At 40.4% G+C, this 22,248-nt stretch overlaps 1 protein-coding gene across 2 annotated transcripts in view; it reads right to left on the reverse strand.

Moving 5' to 3' along the window:
- The window catches only part of RyR (Ryanodine receptor), a 313,565-nt gene that overhangs the window by 56,336 nt on the left and 234,981 nt on the right, over positions 1–22,248 (reverse strand). For both annotated transcript variants that reach the window (XM_075673606.1, XM_075673605.1), the window contains exons 87-94: positions 21,716–21,828; positions 11,705–11,798; positions 9,406–9,518; positions 8,851–8,905; positions 8,371–8,439; positions 3,994–4,093; positions 1,953–2,032; positions 1,010–1,086 (exon numbers count right to left, since the gene is read on the reverse strand). In XM_075673606.1, the coding sequence (XP_075529721.1) occupies positions 1,010–1,086; positions 1,953–2,032; positions 3,994–4,093; positions 8,371–8,439; positions 8,851–8,905; positions 9,406–9,518; positions 11,705–11,798; positions 21,716–21,828 (701 nt within the window). The remainder of the gene's footprint in view (positions 1–1,009; positions 1,087–1,952; positions 2,033–3,993; positions 4,094–8,370; positions 8,440–8,850; positions 8,906–9,405; positions 9,519–11,704; positions 11,799–21,715; positions 21,829–22,248) is intronic.

The following is a 22,248-nucleotide window of genomic DNA, read 5'->3' on the forward strand; positions in this document are numbered from 1 at the left end:
GAGAAGGAAGGAAGGAAAAAGTGGAGAAGGAAGGCAGGGAGGTTAACCAGTGTAGCGTAACCGGTTTGCTACCCTACACATGGGAGCGGGATGGGGGGGATGAAAGATGGGAGGAGGAGAGAGAGAGAGAGCACATAACACAGCAAACACATCGTCAGTTACAGTCCGTCACTCTTGCGCGGTACGCGACATCACTGTCACAGCCGCTTGTCCAAGCCCGTATCCTTCATAAACCGAAGTAGTCCCTGCGTCGCCTTCAGCTGCGATGTCTTCTGTCGGCGATATGCGAAAATGGTTGCAACTGACAATGGTCTATTGTCCAGTGTACAAAGAGAAAGTGACTATAAACACGTATAACACTGGGACTAACTTCTTGAGACCTCAAAGAGACGAACAAAGCCACATTATGGTTGTTGCTACACTTGATGTCCCGTATTGCAACCATAGGAGAGGATTCGGAAGGGCAAAACTTGCGCGAACGAATTAAACTCGTAAAACAGGTGTTCAGCTATTGTTTACACTTTCAATCCATCCTCTCTGTTAAGCTTTCTAATCGCAAACAAGAAGTGCCACTTCACAAAAAAGGTTGGCCTCTTGTGGGTCGGGCAACTAGGCAGTTTGCCTCCTAAATGTATACATAACTTTGCTTGCAAAGTTTTCCTCATGCCTGGTATTTCCCCTGTTTGATAGGCTTTCTGGTCAAGCTTGGCATTACAAAAATGCATACTGCTCTGCATTCAGTAGCACAGCTGAAATAAATTACAGAAAACGAAACGCTGTTAATTATCTATACATTTGCAATGTCTTTAGTATTTCGACACGATATAAAGAGTCAAGGTGCCACAAGTTTAAAAAGAGAAGCTTTGAAAATAAATTTTACCGTTTACTATACACCTAGGGACTGAAATAGCTGAGCAACGTTTTTTTCAGTGGTATGGCCAGTCGTAAACACTTCCGAGACATCTTTCTTCACTTGAGAAGCATAGCAGTCCGGCACTAGTTGCCTCACCTGCACAAGTTCATCAACCCAGCGATGGAAGTGAAGAACCCAACGTCTTTTTTTTCCTTGAGGTGTTGCAGCATCCGCTGCGAGAAGGCACAAAAAAAAGTAAATTTTTTTTGTGTCATTCTCACGCGCAAGACAACTATACGGTAATAGGAACTGTGGCAAACATCAACCAAGTTGTATATTTATGCTAGTAATCTAGCTATGTGTTCCTTTACATAAAATCGCCTTGCTGTATTGAAAGTGTGTATTGGCAAATTTACAAAACAATGAAGGTCTTCTGTCCAAATAAAAATAATCACAACTTCAAATCTATTAAAATACATTTAACCCTCATTATAACAAAGTCGCAGCTAACACAAAGATATCTTTGGTATATACAATATTTGCTATAAGTATATATTCTTTACATGCACTGGCAATAAAGATTTGAGATGTACTTTTCCATAGCTGACAATTGGTTATATCCACATTCATTATACTGAGATACAGCTTTATCTACCGCCTACAGACAACAGCCATGGTAGTACAGCCTTCCAAGATTAAAGCCAGCTGGTTGCATCATCAAGTGGCAGATTTAAGCAGCATAATTACCTATCTCCATTTTGCAGGAAAGAACTACTGCCATAAGCACCTGGCTATTTCTATGCTGACATTGTTTTCAATCTTTTTCAATTAAACTTAACAAATGCCATCCAGAAAAGATGCTTTTTGAAGGAATCCTGGTGCTGCTTGGTACAGTACAATGCATCATCATTCTTATTAATGATACACTGATATACGGACCTTGCCACAATACTATATGCCTCTGATGGCATAATTAATCTGACTGTAAACAGGGTACATGTATGTAACAGACACAGCACTGAATTATGGTAATAATATGCAAGGGCACAATGATCATAACATGTATTAAGCTCTCAGTTGACAGCTTCATGTGCATTACCATTTGGACTTCCTGATTGCCTCCTTTCAGAAGAGAAATGCCAAGCTTCAGGGTTTCAATCACCATTGGACCATGGCAACCTGAGGAAATATTGTGTCTTTGTTAGACAGCTGAAGGTGAGATATATTAGAAAACAAGTTTTCTGTTTAGGAGTAACCACTATATTTTCGAGTGATCTCAAACAACATCTTCAATTGCAAAGTTGATGTACACTTGCTTGAGCAACCCGTGTGATCATTCATGTGGCAGCACTTTTAAGAAATCTGTGGACAAATGCCAGTCATGGTTCTTGTGCCTTTTCTTTCTGTTTTGATAATTTTGTTAATAATTAATTTTAATTAATAATTAATTAACAATGAATAGTTAATTTTGATTATAAGAGTAAGCAGAGAGAAAGAAGACTACAAATAAGGAAAGGAACACTCGGAAGAATTATGTAGTCTCAAGCCAGCACAGAGCGAGTTCCGCACCCAACTGTCATGTTACAGCAATGATGAGGCCAGGTTTATATACGTGTATGCAGCCACAGCCTGTCTGGTGTATCACAGTTTGCCTGGACTACCACAGTTTGCCTGGACTACCGCAGTTTGTCTGGACTACCGTAGTTTGTCTGGACCGAGTGACTTCGTAGAACACACAGAGAACTGTTTTTGATCCGCTGACAGGCACTTCACAGAGAGTGGAAAGAACGAAGACATCTTGCAGATGGCAAATGAGGCAGATGCTAAGTACAAAGCATATTGGAAAGACACTGGTGTATTATGTCTGAGTGCTCTTGTAACTAAGGAAATAATACACTTTTGTGTTCTTGTTACTGTTTAACTTGTCTACATGTCATCTTCTTTAATCGCTCACAACCTACAAGACCTTGAACTACAGCTATAGGTGCGGTAATATAACATCAAGGTTGTTTCTTTCTCGAAACATTTAAAATGATATGCATCATCTACACAACTTGCCATTAAGAAGAGAATGTACCTTCCTGACAGGCTTAACGAAAATCCACGAATGTTTACCTCTTTGATGCAACCTAGCAATTAGCACACACATTATTCTTGAAATTATGCATACAGACTTTTTCACTCTAATCAGCCTGTCTCTGATTTAATTTTACTGTACTGAAATTGCCGCATGGGGACCAAAGTGATAGCCAATGTATTAAGGCTTGTGCATGTTGCATCACCACTAACGCAAGCGATTTTTGCTACCTAATGTGCAAGGTGCTACAGTCATGTCATTGCATGTTTCCGTTAACGATTCTGCATTACCAGCGGTCCTCCTTAGGGTGCCTATGTTCAATTCATGTGAAATTTGTCAAGCCAAATTTATGAGCTTGGTTTAAGATGTCACTCTAGTTCCACTGGCTCAGCCACACTCCCTGTAGTCAGATTTGATTGCTACACTCCAAGCATAAAATCCCACCAAGCCTAAACCTCTCATAAACGATGAGCTAGGTGGGTTAGTTTGAGATTTCTTAGTGAAAACTAGTTCTACAAACATGGCACCAAGATGAAAACAACGCTATCTAACAGGATGATCACTCGTGTAGCATCCTTCTTTTCTTTCCCACTTATTGAGCTGACGATACCAACCTACATATGCCACAAATCTTGCTATCGTGGGCTCACAATATTATTACGATATGGTTGGCAGATACCCGAGAGACGAGCCTTCAGAAAATGCCTTCAAAGCTATCAAGAAATGAAATCTGCACTTGTCCATTTATAGACAAAGAGCTCTGCAAAGTTGTATGTTCTTTTCTTTTTTTGCAGTAACAGTCGACAAGAACACCTAGGAGTTCCAATTTATGCATTAGGCATTTGCAGTGCTTAGAAGAAGCTTGGCTAAAGCACTGATAAAGCCTGGCCATCAACAGCTCACATTCCTGACAACCTAAAAGCATTTCCCAGGTCTCTCTGTGAAGTTTCTTTCTTTTGTACCGGGCAAAGGCAATCACAGACACGTGTCTACTACATCTGGGTTTTATGCACATAGGCTTCTGTCTTCCCAATTACAGCGCCGATCCCATTCACACACTCACCCTTGCTGGCAGAAATGTAGAGAAGCGCCATTTCTGCAACACCTCGGCTGGCAAGACGTGCCTGCTGGAACAGCAATCGTTGCTTCTCCAACTCTTGCTCCTGTTGCATCACAAGGAGAGAGAGCCTAGGTTACTGATCTGTGGCCACTGCTAACCAACTTGTGTAGCTTCCATATTGAAAGCCGTTACACTGATTGCGGCCATCGTTTATCGGCTTCCCAAGCTGCAGCTTTATCCTTCACAATGATTTACAGCATGAAGCAAAGAGATACGGCAGTTCACCTTCTGACTGTGCCTCTATGGACATGCCGTGTCCAGGAAAACTCTTACGATTTCAAAGCTTGCAGTACTGCGAGGCACACAAAGCCAATGCAATGCGCAGGAGCAATGGAAAAACAAAGCTTGGGATTTTGAAACACGGAAATGTAAGGCGCAGTCGTCACTTCCACTTGAAAGCACCACACAGATAGTTCTGATACGAGGCAAAAGAGCTAAAGTGTGAGAAGATTCGCTAATACTTTTTATATCTTTGTTCCAGAAGCTTCTGTGACCAGATGCAACAAAAAAAACCTTAAGTGCATTCTTTTTTTGTGTGCGGCAATGGTGGTTGCAATTATTATTATTATTATTATTATTAGTAGTAGTAGTAGTAGTAGTAGTAGGCATTAGCACACATTAGCATTAGCATTAGCACACGCACATTTAACCATAAGAGCTGTTTGAACACAAAAACCAAGAAAAAACTTAAATACTCTCGGGGTGTAGGCTTGCATGACAGGAATTAGAGAGGCAGCGTACATCTCGCAAGAAAAAAGAGTAAATTGCATTCACTGTCTTTATTTGCTTCTTAATTGTGCTAGCTGTTATGCAGAAATCCCCATAAATAAGTGATGTGTTTGTGAACATAACCAATAGCCCACAAGCCAAAAATAAGAATAATCCCACCCCACTTCATGATTTGATTTCAGCCCACTTGACACCAGAGAAATATTATTGTAAAGCTATGCCAGCTGTTCAAAATATGTTGCATAAAGCGGCATAGCACATCTGTATTGTTTTGCCACAACATGCAGGCTGCGGTATAACGAAGCAAAGTTCAATGCTAGACTTGCTGCTTCAGCATTGAAGCATCAGGTTCATCTAAGTGTCAAATGCAAAACATATAAATCTGGAAAAATAATTCATTGCCAGAGTTGTGCTCCCTCTTTCCTCCTTACCGCAACCACCTTGTGCACTAAATGCAAAGCACATAAAATGACAAAAAAACGAATTTCGTTGGCACACTTCCCGTGCTGCCAACAACTGTCATCTACCATTCTTTTCTAGCTACTCACACTGGTCAAACTCACCCCACGTACATTGAAGACTGGTAAATAAAATTAGGTAAGAGCAAAAAGGCAAACATTCCAGCCATTAAGGCTGCAGCTATCGTAGCGAATGTACTGTATGTACATTGTGCAAGACTGGTGGTATTTCTTGAGGCTTCTACATTCCGAAGACTTTTTCAGGTACCTGTGTGTCATGGGCGCAGATAGCAGGCAGCATATATGTTAGGCTGTTTCTGCTTTGAAGTTAAAAACAAACACAAGATTAGCACGGACAAGGAAGATACAGAACAGGTGTTCCTTCACTGTCTTTCTTATTCTTGTGCTCACTTTTAATTTACAAATATATGTACAAACTTCATCGAGTAACGTGCTTTGCTGTTCCCCCCTACAGCCCCTATCTTTTACTCTTGTAAAACCTATAAAAGCCATGTTGAAGCTCTTAGAAGAATCTTTCCTAATAACTGCTTGCTTACCTTGAGTCGTCGAAATTTTTGCTATTGGGCCAGCATTGGCGGCATGCAAGAGAGAAGTGTTAGATGGCAGGTTAGTCAAAACAAGCGCAAAGCGTGCTCGGTTAGCGTGAAGCATCCAAGTAGACACGTAGGAGTACGTAACGCCTAGATTTCCTAAAAGTGACTGTCCAAATGTGTTTAATTTTTTTCTCCACTCTTGTGGGCACATGATGTGTTAAAAACAGGCTTTATGGAATGTAACACAAATGACAATCTTTCACAGCACGAGCCACACAAAGATATATATATATTGATCTTATAGAACTATCTTTTTTTATTCCTAACACAAATAAAGGTGAATTGTACTCAAGTGTTAACTACAGCATGAACTGTCAACTATTATACAAGTCTGGAAATTCAGAAAACATGATTATACAGTGCCTGACTAAGAGTGAATCATAGCTTCTATTGCAGTGAAATACTATACTGAACATTTAACAAGGGACGTATATTAGGAGTTTCTTATGGTCATAACACTTCTACAAAAGCTAGCGTTGCTCAGTATTTTAGAACTCCAGCCAACAAATCCCTTGTAAGCAATTATACATTTAAATTCACGTTAAGTTTCAAATATTGCATCTTCAAGAGCACTAAAAGCCGCTTTTTTTTTCTGGAACAGAACTTGAAACAACACAAAATAGTTACCATACAATACATGACAAACATGCAGCACCAGACACAACAAACACAACACAAAGAAATTGTTAGAAACTTACTAGAAGACCCTGACATGCATCCAGAAGCAAAGAGAGGAGAGAGAAATGTTAATAAAAATAGGCAGATTGGAGAAATACATAAAAATTAAAGAAGCAATGCGCACATACCAAAAAGACAAATGCTGTTACCAAACAAGATAACCAAAACAGGCATTATGCCTCGGGCAGTTGTAGCTTAAGCGAAGGCATATCCAAAATGCATAAACATGCAATATGATAATTCTGGAAGCAGCAAAATCCTTCCTGGGTAAGAAGGTGTCCAGGACCTCGTATAAATTAAAGTAATATGCAGTCCGTGCAAAACATAGAGCAAATTGAGTGCCTCATTCATGTAGGCCAACAGGATTTATAAAAATCATTCAGGCAAACTTGTATACAATTCTATAACAGAATCGTGGTTGCAAACCTTTTTGACATAAGCAATTATTTTCACACAAGGATGCAATTTCTTGAGGGAAAGGTGCAAGCCAGCAAGTGAAATTACAAACAGAAGCATCGAAATATACATCTAGTTTGAGATGGTGGCAATAATTATCATGTCCACAATTCTACAATTTATATATATATACATGTATATATATATAAATATATATCCTTGCAAGGATCAACACAGCTCTTCTGTTTTTGATAAAGAACTGTTTTTGTGGCAGAAAATGATTAAAAATTTAATAAAGTCACAATTACTGCATAAACATAGAAATACACATCAGACAGGGGCAATCATTGAAGTCATGATGCAATCATAACTAACACTTGAAGGAATTAGTGTTTGTTTGCCGTTCCAATGATTTTCAGTGCATGGACATTACTGTAAGCTTGTCTGAATTACATAGAGTGCATGCTAGTTTTCAACTTTATTTTCACATCGGCATCAACACAGGATCTTTTTATTTTCCCTTGGTGATAACATCTTAGTACTTTATCACAATGTGCCTTCTGTTATTCTTTTCTCTCATCAGTTTGTGTGAATTCACCACCATTTCCAACCACTATTCTCTAGAGTTAACAAACTTCTTTGCCACTTTCTTTCCTTTAAATCATCCCCAATGGCATTCTTCATTTTTTTATACCCTCAAGGTCAGTCTTCATTGCCTTGCTACCAGTGTAGCTATGTCTTATAAGTGACACAATTTTAGATAACATTTCACAGCAAATAGTGTTATGCTATCTAGGTTACAGATTGCACTATTACAGACTGTTCTGGTACACTACACAAGAAGAATGTGCCTGACAAAGCAGCAAGACATCACTTAGGAAAGACAACTGTGTAAGTTATTGGTCGGCCATCTTGTCTGCCTCTCCCTGTATACATGCTGCCAATATTTTCTTGGGTACTTGCCACCTGTTTTTCCTCATTTGCACTTCAGTTATGTCACTGTATGGAATGTTCCAGGGCAATGAAGAACAAAGTGTTAGCCAGTACTGTAATACATGTCTCATTCACAAAAGGCATGCTTCCTTTGCCACATTATTAAACAATTAAAAGCAAAATTACACCCCTACTACATTTAAAACACATAATTTCTCTAGTGCTTTTTTTGTTGTTGCAGAGACTGTCACTTTCACAGCTTTGAATCAATTCCCAATGGTCTTCACTCTCTCTGGCTCTACCCAAGGGATTCACAGCTCGACTTGAGCTCTTAGCTTCCTGAGCATTCAAACAACGCAGTATATTCGTGCGACTAATGGGTTAAAAGACACAGCTAGAGCTATTTTGCAGCAAACTTAAAAGACAAGCACGATCTCTACGCTAGCAGAGGTAGTAAGGTATGTTATGACAAAAAATAAGGTCAACTAACTATTTCAACAAAATAACCTCACATGAATCGAAGGCCCAGACTCTTCGTCGCCTTCCTCCTCCTCCTCTTCCTCTTCGGCACCGCCACAGCTCTGAGAGGAGTAACACACAGCATAAGACGAAATTTAATTGACCGAGCATCGAGCAGTTGTCTTAGTCTCCATTGGTTTCATTTCCCCAAGACAATTTATAAGAAGAACAGGTAACCAAAGAGCAAGGACCGTTAGAACAAAAATAATCTGCTACTTCACTTAGGACCTAAGGGATTTATTCCAATTTTCCCCCCATTGCAACTTTCCATCTACATAAGAAATTTAATGAAGAGGGCAAAAATGTGATAATTTTTTGGAGGATGCGACACATTAAGATAAGAACAAATGAAAACTGAGCCTTATAAAAAGTGAGACATATCAGAGCCCACAATTAACAAAGAAATTCTTTCATCACTGAAATGTAAAAATTAAAAACGAAGACAAGGTAATTGAAATGAAGGTCATATGTACCTGGCTAAAGATGAAGGCATACTGCATGTACAGAGGATCCTCGGGATTGACACCACTGAAATTACACAGGACAAAAAGAGCATATTACCAGCATGGCCAAACATTTCACGGAATGCACAAGCACCGAGAGCAAACGCATTTTGCACATGCACTTAAACAGCTCATTTGTTAGCCAGAGCCAGCGAACAGGACCGCACACTTGTTGCAACTCCACTTTTCAGTGTGGCTGGATAATGTCACAAACATTCCGAGATCCAAAACCAACTATATGCTAGCACCATCTGGTACGGATGGAATCAGTGTTACGTCGGTAACTATAGGTGCGCAATGTTATATTATGAAGACACAACATGGTGGCTTTAATATTGTTCTACCAGATGCCACAAATTCACGCAGGCCTTCCCCTTTGCCTCTTTCACAACTTCCATTTGTTTGACTTCTCCCAATATAGGTCTCCCAACAGGACTTCTCCTACGTGACCATGGCACTTCCACACAGTATTACAGAACAACTTTCATGCATTTCTTTTTGTTACGCGGTCCTGAACTCCCAAACCTGTGCTCAGTCGTGGCTTTTCTTGAGAAGGCCACAACAAGCTGCACCAAGGGATCGGGTGCCTCCTCTGTTTCTTCAGCAGGTTGCTCCTTCTCAGACTCCTCAAATGTCGTCTGCGAGAAAAGCAGGACCGATGTAAGATAAACAAGTTTATTTGATATCACTACAAGCCACAGAAAGAAAACAATGAGGGAATAGAAACATTTCGTAAATCAGTCTCGGCAATTAAACAGCTCCCCCGGTAAAACATTTAAAATGCTTAGCCAAAACCTGTCATCCTGTCCAGGGTGGCACAAAAGCAAGAAAGGCATAACACTTGAAAAGACTGACACAAAAAATATTAACTCCATCTAAATTATGACCCGCACAGTTAACTGCAAAGTCAAAAAGACAGGCTTGCTAGAAAAACGGTGTGCATAAAATAAACTTAGGCAGTGAAGTGCAGGCAGTAGCAGTGCATACCATGCTCTTACTTCGGCATGTGCGAAACCTAAAAGTTGTCACCTTACTCGCATTACTAAGGCCCCTAAGGACTACGGGCCTTCACGATAAAGTTTAAGAATGCCGCCCCCTACTGCTCTGTAGTGTATGCGGTTTGTTTGTTCTCATCTCTCTCTCTATCTCTACTTCCCCCTTCCACTCTCATTCTATTTTTATCCCCCTTAACCCTTCCCCCCGTGCAGGGTAGCCAACCGGAAATACCTCTTGCTAAGCTTCCTGGCTTTCTATGCATCCTTTCTCTCTCTCTTGTCTCTTCAGGATTACTGATGTCATCTGGTTACTTACTCCTAGGGCAAAACGTGCAACACAAAGAGTGGCAGCATTGTCTGTTCCACATGACAACGTGGCTTATTAACACAGATAATCGCAGTTGCATGTCGGGCCTCCCTCTGAATTTTAGCTGTCCGCCAGCGTGAGACGGGTGAGCAACCCTGGGATGCATGTCCTTTCACCACGGCTCCTCTCCCATTGTTTCATCTTGCGAAAACTGTCCCCCTTCTTTGTTTTCATCCTCGCAGCTGTCTTATTAAAGCGAAGCTTTCGTGTTGTACCCTGCCGGACTTCACTGACTGTTGCTGCTGCTGCTGGCTCATGCTGTTGCTCTCTTTTCACTTATTTCAACACAGGACAGCCAGGTATATCAGTCAATATATAGCCATCTACACTACCCCTACACATATGCCGGTCACCAGCTCTATTCTCTATGGCATTGCGCAATGAAACAACCGACGTTAACAAGATATCTTCAAGTGCATCATTCAATTATTAAGTGAACTGATTTTTCTGAACCATTTCTCCTGTTTTTTTCATTGGAAGAGTATGTGGCCTTAATCGTACCCATGCATTACGCCAACTAGCTATTTGAGGCCCACATACTCTTGTACGAAATCCTTGTGGTGTCCACAGATCTAGATGCTGTGGTTCCTGGCTTTGTGGCGTTTCTTCACCACCTTGGCTGGTGTTTGCAGGCGATGTTCGTGGCAGAACCCTGCCACAAATTTTTTTACCCAGATGTGCTGTTTCATCTTGCCGGCTCGTCACAGCTTTGCTTGAACCAACTACCGCGGTGCGTGGGATCTGCATGACTCTGCAAAAGTGTTTCACACATATATGTGCATATGTGCACATATATGTGCCAAGCCATTGCTCCCTTGTTCCAAAGTTACGTTTGTGACTGTACATCTGTGCCCACTATAACGTAGCGTGCCACACTCCTGTAATTTTTCAGGAGCATGCAAGCTCGCACTACCTTTTCTTCTGTTGTTGTATGTTCATGCTCCACATGCTTGTTTGTGCAACTGGTGCTGCCAGTAAGCTTAGCTCAGCATGCATTGGTGATCATCTTGTTTTGTTGACTGTGCTGTTGCAAGCCACTGTCTAGTGTTCTGTGTTTTCCTAGCCTCACTTTGTTTTAAATTAATTCAATGTCACTGTGCTCACTGTGCTCCTTGTGTTTGCGTGTGACTTCCAACTTTGAAGTATGTTCAGCTGAGGGAGCTAATTTTCGATTACAAGCAAGGTGAATCCGCTGCTCACATTTTTGTTTTCTCTTACTGAGGTTCCCTTTGTAGTAAATGTGATGCAAGTGTGATTTGGGAACAATAATCAAAATTAGGATTGACCTATATTTTACCTTAACGGCTTTTTAGAGTGTTATTTGAATTTGTCAATTCTGGAGACGTGCAATGTAAAAAAAATAAAAATCATGAGCGTCTTTGACTTGAATGACACCTTTGATGGAAAATTAATGTTTACCATGTTCCCGACAGTTTCAGTGCATTTAAAAATGCCCACTCACCGTGAGGTCGTCAATGAGCTGCTCTTGGCCAACATTTTCCTCTTCAAGCCAGAGATTAGTGTACACGTTTAAGAATATGTTGATAGCGCGATGCCTGCAAAAAGGAGAGTTAAAGTTGTAGCACAGCCTCACAGCACGAATGTAACGTGAAATCGAGATGCAGTCTGATACTAGCTAATAGAGAACAAAACCTAGATTCGCAAGACTTTGGTGTTATTCACAAAACATTATCCAATCCTACCGGCTAACAGTATCGTTCATATAAAATCTCTTTTCAAGCCTATTTATTCATACCTGCTCTTCTTGTTTCTCTAGAAATAAAGTTGTAAGAACTTAAATATGCCAACAAGGTTAAAACGTTGCACAGTACTCCCAACTATTACAAGTGTTACAGTTGTATTAGCCGCAAACAATACTCAACACATATGAAACTTCAAGTTCGTGGCTCACTTTATTCTAATTTGTCTGGCTTGTAGCACAGAATAAAAAAGAAAGATATCGGCAAAAACCTGTCTCCTGGATAGAATACACAAAGGAATGAAACTGTAATTACGTTGTGAGTGTGATCGCTTCAAATCATAGAAACCAGTTTGCTTCTTCAACAAATAAGATTATGATTGGCATAACATGCATTTACTTCCACTACAATACAGTGGCAATAACACATGAACGGCACAGTCCAAAGTTCCAAAATATCGTTCCAACTAAAGACAAAACCGCAAAGAAAACAGGAAACTCAGTGAACATCTGTAATAATGACTACACTGCTAAACATGGAGTTGCGCAGCCCGATCTACAGTACACATAATTGCATGCAGCATAGCCATGCTGCAAACTAGAAGTTTCATGCAAAAAAGAAAAGAGACAAGCTTCCAATGTGGCTGCATGCAAAGCAGTGTTCTGAGGTCTAAATAGCATATTTATTTCAAATAACATTTCGGACAAATTTTAACTTATTCGATCGAAATTAATACCGATTGCGCTTGCATTTTCTAGGCTACCAAACAGCTCTGAATGTAAAGCAATTTAAAATACACTTTGCTTGAAGGTTTCGGCCTTAGCCTAAGCTAACGCCAACTCGCCCAACAACAAATTCTCCTAAAATATATATAAGGCGTTTCAATGAAAATTGTGTGATCCTCAAAAGTAGATCTGAGATACAATGATAATTTTTGCTGGCCAAGATTTGCAGCAGTAGACATCAGAATATGTGTGCTATTTGCCAATAACACAACTAATTAATCAATATCACAAATCGGCTTCATTACATAATGACATTTATTCCAGTTATGGAAAGGAAGCCACACAATGCTTAAGAAATGTGCCCTCAGTTGGGCAGAATTCCTCTTGGAATTTCAATGCATTTCACCACACATTTGGAAACGAATATCTTGAAACAGCTGCTAGTCTTGTAATTCATACATAGCACATATGGCTTGAGCATTGACAGGCTTGAATTCCGACACAGTAATATCTGTGCTCGATATTATTTAAATGCTTTCGTAAACTAAAGTTAACTGATCATCTTATTCACAAGTATTACACAAATTCTGATGTCCTGCTTTGAATCCTGGCTAGAATAGTTATCTTGTCAAAAATCCAATTTTCAATAATCACAAGCAGCCACTACTGAAACACACCTTAGTAAAATAAAATGGCAATTGAAAAATACAAAGTAACACTTGGGCCCTATAGCTTATTTAAAATGAACCAATGCATAAAATTGATAATTTACTTACATATTCTGAATGTTTGCTCTCACTGTGGGGCTGTACTGTGAGGCTTTAATCAGTAAATGGCACTGAATGTTTTGGGCAGATTATCAGGGTAGATGAAAAACATGTAGTCGTGATAACTAATACTATTTTCACAAACTGAACAGATGCTCAAACAAATGATACCAGTTGCAGCCGAAATCTAGCAATGGAAAAGCTAATGCATGGTAAACTGAGATCCTAATGTTTGAGATCGCGCAACAATATCATTGTAAATGGCACTGAATGTTTTGGGCAGATTATCAGGGTAGATGAAAAACATGTAGTCATGGGTAACGAATGAATACTATTTTCGCAAACTGAACAGATGCTCAAACAAATCATACCAGTGGCAGCCGAAATCTAGCAATGGAAAAGCTAATGCATGGTAAACTGAGATCCTAATGTTTGAGATCACGCAACAATATCAATGTAAATGGCACTGAATATTTTGGGCAGATTATCAGGGTAGATGAAAAACATGTAGTCGTGGGTAACGAATGAATACTATTTTTGCAAACTGAACAGATGCTCAAACAAATGATACCAGTTGCAGCTGAAATCTAGCAATGGAAAAGCTAATGCATGGTAAACTGAGATCCTAATGTTTGAGATCACGCAACAGTATCATTGTAGTACCAAAGGAACACACGGTCCAGCACAGTCAGACTGAAACCAATTGGAATGCTGTCAAATGGTGATTCATGGCGTGGCACATGATTAAAGACAAGATTTTAGAGAGCATAACTTTGTCAATTGTGACAGAAAGCAAAAGTCATCACTGCCAAAACCTATATTAGTAGACCTGCTGACTCTACACAAGAAAACCTCTGCAGCTTTTAGAAGTTGAAAATTTCTATCTTTGATAGCAAGCAAGCCAACGTCCCCAATGCAAGCATTATTAGACTGGACGTACTTCTTCACTTTCATGGCCCGTACACAATAGAAAGTGCCAGTAGTCCGACAGCAGTAAACAGTACAGCTGGGCTACATAGGTGATAAGGTGCTGGGTAACTTGCCGTTGTATATAGCAGTTCTTACAAATCAACAAATGTGTAATGACATATGATGAACGTACACACTCTTACAATCTTTCATGCATTTTCTTTCTGTAGGGTTATGCGCATACTGCACTTCCTTATCACGAATAAGTGTATCTAAGCATCTTATAGCCTTTGTGATAGGAAAGAAATGGGCTCACACAATAAAAGAAAAAAAAATGCAGAAAGGTTGATGGGTATCATTGTGTGACAAAATGAGAGCCTAGAAGGTGTTTAATTTCAGTGAATGCAGAACCATAATATTTTTTGCACCTGTGAAAGTGTAAATGATACTCATTAGGGTTTTTAAAAGCTCTACTTTGAAAATGCTATCTTACGATGCACCTTCGGCACACATCAATTCTTATCTGTCTAGCATCCACTTCCCATGTTGAATATTACCTATGTGCTTAATGTTTTTTGTTAACTTTGCTTACCTACCTAGTGCACCCCTGAAATGAAATGCACTTTATATGATGAATATCACTGTGAAATAAAGTACGTGCCAAATAGAGTAAGTCATCCTAGAGTGCACATTATACACAGCAACAATGAAGCCACTATGGCAACTCCACAAAAACAACAAAGCAAGCATATGTACGCAGAAGGTAATGGAGTAACAGGCAACAGTGCTGAGCTGAAGCAGGCATTGTGTGTCTTATCCATGGCTGTAAATGGATGCCAGAGTTTAAAAATGCTACCAAGGCTGTAAAATGGCTACCACGTCACTTCTGCCTACAGATATGATCAACACAGTCTCATTCCAAACAGATAAATTGTGACAATCGCTTCACAGTTTGCAGTGCAGAAGGTCATATGTACAAGAGATGCAATTTCAGACAAAAAGCTAGGAGTTTCAACAAAGCTTGAGCAATTCCATGATCTCTGCATGGTACTGTTCTGCTTAATGCCACGCCAATCTTTTAATAACTACAAGATTTTGCAAATGGTTGCTTCCCACAATCTAAAAAAGGTGAACTTAATGCTAATTCAGCCAGACATTCTATTATATCAAGCCACAGTGTAATCTATAATGAAATCATGTTGGAATGCAACATGGGGCATATAGTTCCAACTCTGTTTCTAGCCTAAAAGTAATAACTGTTCCACGAGCTTCAAAGCCTGAATTCAGCTCAGCAACTATGCCGTACAACTGAAAATGATAACTGAGAAAATGACAATACAACGTCTCTTAAAGAAACTAAAAATTGAACACAGCAAAAGAGAATCGCAACGCAATGACAAGCTGCCAAATTGATGCATGCAGCTGACGTAGGACGTAGACCCAGATGGAAATACATAACTATCCAGCTGAACAGAATCATCAGCCTATTTCCAACTAGCAGAAGTTGATTCTCAATAGCTTCTTAAGTTCTTGGCTGTTTAATAGTGGGAATGGGCTGATAAGTCAGATCAGTAGGTCTCATTTAAATATTTTTATCGAACATCACATCTTGATACATACATTGTCACGATGCTTATTCAAGCTGTGCCACACTGCATACTGCCATATACTGAACACTGCATAGAAAAGGGAGCCACATATAAGTGGCCTTTACACCTTATCTGCTGTCGAATATGTGCTTAAATTTTGTATTAGGGTTGCATTTAGGAATGTATTTTGTTTATTACCAAATTTTGATGTAGTATGGGCCTTCTCGTTCTTTTTTTTAGAGAATTGATCACAGTTGTGCGGTGTCTATGAGTGTGCAGGACCAAAGAGTAGTTGTTTCAGTGAAAGGAATGGTGGCACTATCTACTACTGTGAAACAGCACATCGCAATTTGCTGCAACAGCAACTGAGGATGCTGCCTTTTGCATTACTGCAAAAATCCACACTTTTCATTTAGCATCACAATGCAAAATTCTGTGATTGTTATTCATTCTGGATGAAACAAGAAAAGTCAAACCTCAGTATAATAAAAATGAAATTAATTAATTATTGGATATAACAGAAACAAGGCAACATTATGTGGTTCATTTTAACTGTTGATGAAACAAGCAAATATTCGCATCTCATTATAAAAAAATATGTAAAAATTATTGGATATAAGGAATTATTAGATACGTATAACGAATCAAACATAAAATTCGTGAATGTTTCCTCTTGATATGAGTGTGTATACTTATAACGAATTGAATACAGTTAAGCTGTTTCCGTGTCAGATGAAATTTTGTTATAGTGAGGTTCAACTTAGTTTATCTGGAATTGGTACCCAACAATATGCAGCATGTAATACCACCTGTGCGTAAAATTTGACACAAATCGAACAACTGGACAGGCCATTTATATCTGGCTTCCTTGCTCGTACATACGACATCGCAGCAGCTCTGCTGACAACAGGGGCATTCAGCAGGCGTCATAGACATGCCACAAGCAAAGACAAAATGCGAGCAACGACGAAGAGGCAGGGCAGAAGGGTTTGTGCAGGCACGCACGGACGCAGGTGTTCATGTTACCTCTCGACGTTATAGAGTGGCACACTACGCAGGCATGCGATGGCCGCCCGCTTCTTGGAGCTGGAGAGCAGACGGCGCCACGCGTTCGACGAGGGCGGGGGTTTGTGCGCCTGAGGACGTTAGTTGGATCAGGGTGGTGGTGGGTTTATAATAGAGACAGAGGAAGGAACAAATGCAGACATGTCAAGAAGTCAAAGGAACCCCAAGAGTTGTGAAGGGAGGAGTATGGCAGATGGATTAAGGGGGGCCAAGAACCTGTCCACAGTATCCTACTTTGTTCTTTGCTCATTTGGAAACAATACATTATAGTATTTTCTGTTATGTTAGTACTTTCTTATTATTCATATTAGTATTCTCACTATACGAGGTTATGCAATGTGTTACAATATCTTTCACAAGTCTGTGTGCTCCCACAAGCATGGTGTCTGCAAGCAGACAAGTCAAATACATTTCTATAGGTGTGCAATAAATAACACTAGCTCAGCCTCAATTTCAGACATTACAATACTTATGCAAATCAGCGCCTAACTCTTGAAGCTAACAAAAAGTTTGCTTGTGGTCAAGTCTTGTGCTAATTGTTAACTTACAGTTTCTAGTACTCTGTTTTTTCAATGTCCCTTTCAATCATGAAATGTAATTACACCCTAACCTTTATGTAACGAATTCATAATTGGATCAAGTACTGTTAATTAAATTCACTATTCACTATAAACAAGCACACAAAATTCAGCTCTGATGATTTTTCTTCCCCAAAGCAATGTGAAGCAGCATCTGTTTTGTCAGGACTGTTTCATGCCATAAATGGCCACACCTTTGCTTAATATGTCTTCTTTGCTATTTGTACATGGCATAAGTGTTCAAAGCATACATTTTTTGAGCCCCCATGTGACTGAAATGTGCAAGAGTGAATGAGCTATGAGTAACTTTTTCAAATTTGCTGACTTTGCTGCTGCTTATACTGTAACTGATACAGCAATGAGTCCTGAATTTTCAGTTTTGATATAAATAGTAAAATACTCAGCAAAAGAAGTTGTTCCCAACAACATTTTACATTGACTTTGCTGTTTCTGATACTTTGTAATGTCAGTGTTTGCCATTTGGATGTTTGACCACAGTAGTAATAAAGAGACTACAAGTTGAACATTTGCAGCTTCCAAGTTGAGACTAAAATGTAAGTATCATGTGCTGGCCCCATCACAAGCACCTAGAATATCTAACCCATATGTAACAAATCTATCAGTCTACATGTCCACTCTGTATTGCAAACACTGTATCTTCACAGAAAATATAGCAAGTGAAAAGGTTATTGCTGATTGCAGTTGTAACTGATATAAAAAACACAATTATGCCCACGAATTCTATGGCCTATTGATGACATACCGATGGGACATGGCCTAGAGGAATTGTAACTTAAAAATAAACCTTACGTAGAGAATGTGTTAAAACAGTATCCTAAGCAGGGTACATACATACCACAGTTATACAAATAAAATTGTCAAATTTAACTTTTTCATGCGTCACTCCTTGCTGTTACATTGTGAATACACTGCAAAAGTTAGCACCCACACAGCGCAAGGCGGCCGTGCCAAGTTACTCCTTGAAACAGTAAACTTCATGTTCCGTTTCTCCTGTGAGACACTTGGGGAGCTCAGACATGAATGCATAACGGATGGCTCCATATAATGCGGATGAATAATTAACTTTTGGACTGTGCAGCACAAGTCATAAGTATGAAAAGATAACTTGTGATTATATAAAGAGCCTTTCTTGATGCACGTTGGCTGAGAGCATAACGCCAGTTATAGTATAGCAGTCGGGAGCAGGCTACAGATAACATCTCACGGAGACGCAAATGAGAAGTACAGACAGAAATATCACTGTGCTTGACATAGCTTGCGCCACAATGCACCATTTTTGTACAGCTGGCGATAAAGTTCCCTTTAGGAACACAGTATCAATTAAGGTTGCCAAACAAGAAATAACTTAAACTTACTCAAAGTTAGTTACTGCCCGTAACAAACAATGCAATCAAGCTAGTTGGTAGGGAGTGTGCAGAAGAGTAATGAATGAAGTGTGGCATTCAACATTTTCATGGCACATGGAGGTGTAATGTCTCTCTATGCTTTCCTTTGTTTTCTTATACACATAAAACACTTTTCACATTAAGAGCTGTAGAAGCTTAGTGCCTGTGATTCTTTCCTCCATGTCAATGTAAAACTCTCGTTGCCTGCAACCTTAGTGTCTGTAAATTGGGTTATGCTGCCATAAAGCACAGTAACTTAAATAACGGAACTGCATATCACAATTTTTGTGCGTTAAAGTATGCATTTCTTTGATCTCACAAGCTTACCAATAACGTTTGAAGCTAATATATATATATATGTATATAAGACTGAAGCTAGAGCTTCTTTCTGCTGTCGAAATATAAAAATTATGTAGCACTGTAATGCTCATTGATGAGATGTCAGTGCCAAGCAGCTTTCAATATGAAACACACAGTTGCCCAATTCCACCCATGGCAGATGAGACTTCTGCAGTCGCCAACAAACAATTGCCATAGTACAGAAAATTGATGTAGCAGCTGACCAATGGCAATTATACAGCAGAAGCTAACCAATATGCTCTACCAGAACAAATAATCAAATAACACAATAAAAACCACATTGTCTAGAGAGACATGACAGAATCATATGAGCTGACCGAGCTACCTGTCATTGTGAAAATATAAATAGGAAAATTTTAAACAAGGGATACATCGGCAAGATTTTATCGTACTAATCAGTGAAGTCATGTGAATAAAAAGAAGTAAAATATCTCTATCTTTACTTTCAGTGGCACAAATTGCCCTTATATAGTGGTTCCAAGGGAACTCTTCTCCTTGGGGTTCCCTTACAACTTTCAGAGCTTTACCGTACCACAGTGGTCGGGCGCTAGTATTTGCTCTTCAGTGTCTGTAGCTTCAATCTGCTTAAGGGGCGATGATGAAGACTGGATATAAGAATCCACTCTGCTAATGACATGCCTAGGAAATTAAGTTCAAGAACCTAAATGTGCTGGAAATGTCAGTGTTACAGTAAAACCTCGTTAAACTGCACCCGCTTAAACAGTAGTTTCGTTTTAAAAGTAGTAAAAAATCCCCGACTCAGTGGCCATTGAAAATAATGTGTTTTGTATCCGCATAAACTGTACCAGCTTGCTGCGTATGTATCGGTTAACACGTACTGTTTCCACTTTTCATTGTGCAAACATGGCGGTGCGTTGTCCCCATCGGGCGGCCCAGCAGAACAACAAGCCTCAGAGATCAAACAACAGCCTCCAGTACCCTAGCTGTGTGTTTGCACGTGAAGCCACATCAACATCAACATCATTTCAACGCCGTACCAGAGAGCGCTGTGGCGTCGTGCAAGCAAGGACTCGCGTATGCCAAAGTTCGGTTAAAAAGACGCCGGGGGCTCAACATAGAAGAAAAATTAGACATCGTTCGTGCCATGTTTGTACTATCGAACACGTCACAAAGAATTCGGCACTGGCACGCAACAGGGATCTTCTGTTGACTACGGTGTGTGGTATCTGGAATGCAAAGAAGGTGCTCGGCAGCACTGCTGCGACCGCGAAGAGATGTCAGCTACGAGGTTTGACTTTTCGCCATCGCTGCCTCTGTCGTTGCCGAAGTGTCGACTAGTGACAGTGACGAGGACGACACAGAAAGCGACAGCACGGGCGATTCAGGCCCGACAGTGGCAGAAGCTGCGCGTTACGTCAGTCTCACGAATGCAATTGTCGCAACGAGAACAGTATACCCCGCAATGAAAACTGCGCCCCGCGACGTCTGCAGCGCTACTGCACGCGTGCACATAGAATACGTTACACCAACGAGGAATCTGCCATGCGAGTGTTTGCCGAGAAGAGGGGGCTGGCTGAAAAGCTGGCCCACAGCTTCAGTAAGTTTGAGGCCGCTGTCGTCGGTGCTAGGCTGCCGCGGCATCAAACAAAAATAACACTTTTGTCGCGCGAAGTAAATAAATACTGCATGTTTCTTCCCCTTTCATCACACTCTCTCTCGAGTTCCTCTTTGACAGGTAAGTGGGCGATCTCATGCTATTTCGATTAAGCGATTATGCTATTTCGTTTAGTACGTACCTTTTCCGAATTCCGGTCAGCTACGGTTTAACGAGGTTTCACTGTACATACAAATGAGTCAAGTGATTGTGAAGCTTTGTTAATATGTCGCTGTATCATCAAAAAGAGCTCCCACGATGAAAAGAACAGATTGTAAGCAATAAATGTTTGCCCAAAAACCGGAAAATCAGCAGTGTTAAATATAGGACAATAGCAAGAACATCAGTAGAATGAAATGCTGGCTAATCACCATGGCTAACTGTAGATGAATAATAAAAATCAATGCCACACCATGCTCTCCAACCTCACTCCAAGTTACAAAACCAGAAAATGAAAGCCCACTTTCATACTTTGCGTTAGAATGTGAGCACCACAGCACACAATGTTAAAAGGAACTCTTCAAACCCACGCTACTGTTGGGGAGGGACAAGTGTTCGGAGGGCCGAGAAAACTAAAGCAAAAAGACGGGGGGGAAAGGCCAGAAGATTAAAGAAGGTGATGACAGGCTATGAGTAGCGGGATGGGAGGCCAACCTCCAGGCAAGCGTGTGTGTGGTGCTTGTATGCGTGCATGCCTCATCATGGCTGCAGGAAGGCAGAGGTTGCCCGACTGCCTGCGTGAGTCACCCGTCCCGTTACCTGGGAAGACTGTGCAGCGAGGTCATTCGGAAGCAGGCAATGACGGCCCGCTTGCGCTGTGTGGACACTACACTGCGATAGGCACCCTTCTGCGAGCCCTGAGCATGGTCGATCTGAGGAGTGCGGGCAACGGAAGCAAACGCAACGAAGATGTAGCATCAGGCTGCTCGTGAGTGGTCAAAGAGAAAGGTTGGTACAGGTTGAAAGAGCCACAGTCATTCTTAGTAACAGTTCCTTGTCCCAACGAAAGTGCCGTGTAAACATCTTTTTGGCACAACCGTAATGAGCCAACTTAGTAGTGTCTACAGGCCTTATCAACACATCATCTATCACAGCATGTTGGTTAAACCAATATAACACACAATGAGCCAAGTACTCGTAAGTTGCAGTATTTCATTTTTTTTTTCTTTGTGCTTCAAGAATTAATGTAACTGCACTAAAACCTGGGAACCAGCTCTAAGACACCAGGAGTCCAGGACCACTCCTGCTCCATCAACCTCTGGTGACATTATTCAAGAGGGAAAAGAGATTGT

Source organism: Dermacentor variabilis, chromosome 11, assembly GCF_050947875.1.
Source record: "Dermacentor variabilis isolate Ectoservices chromosome 11, ASM5094787v1, whole genome shotgun sequence".
Taxonomy (NCBI): domain Eukaryota; kingdom Metazoa; phylum Arthropoda; class Arachnida; order Ixodida; family Ixodidae; genus Dermacentor; species Dermacentor variabilis.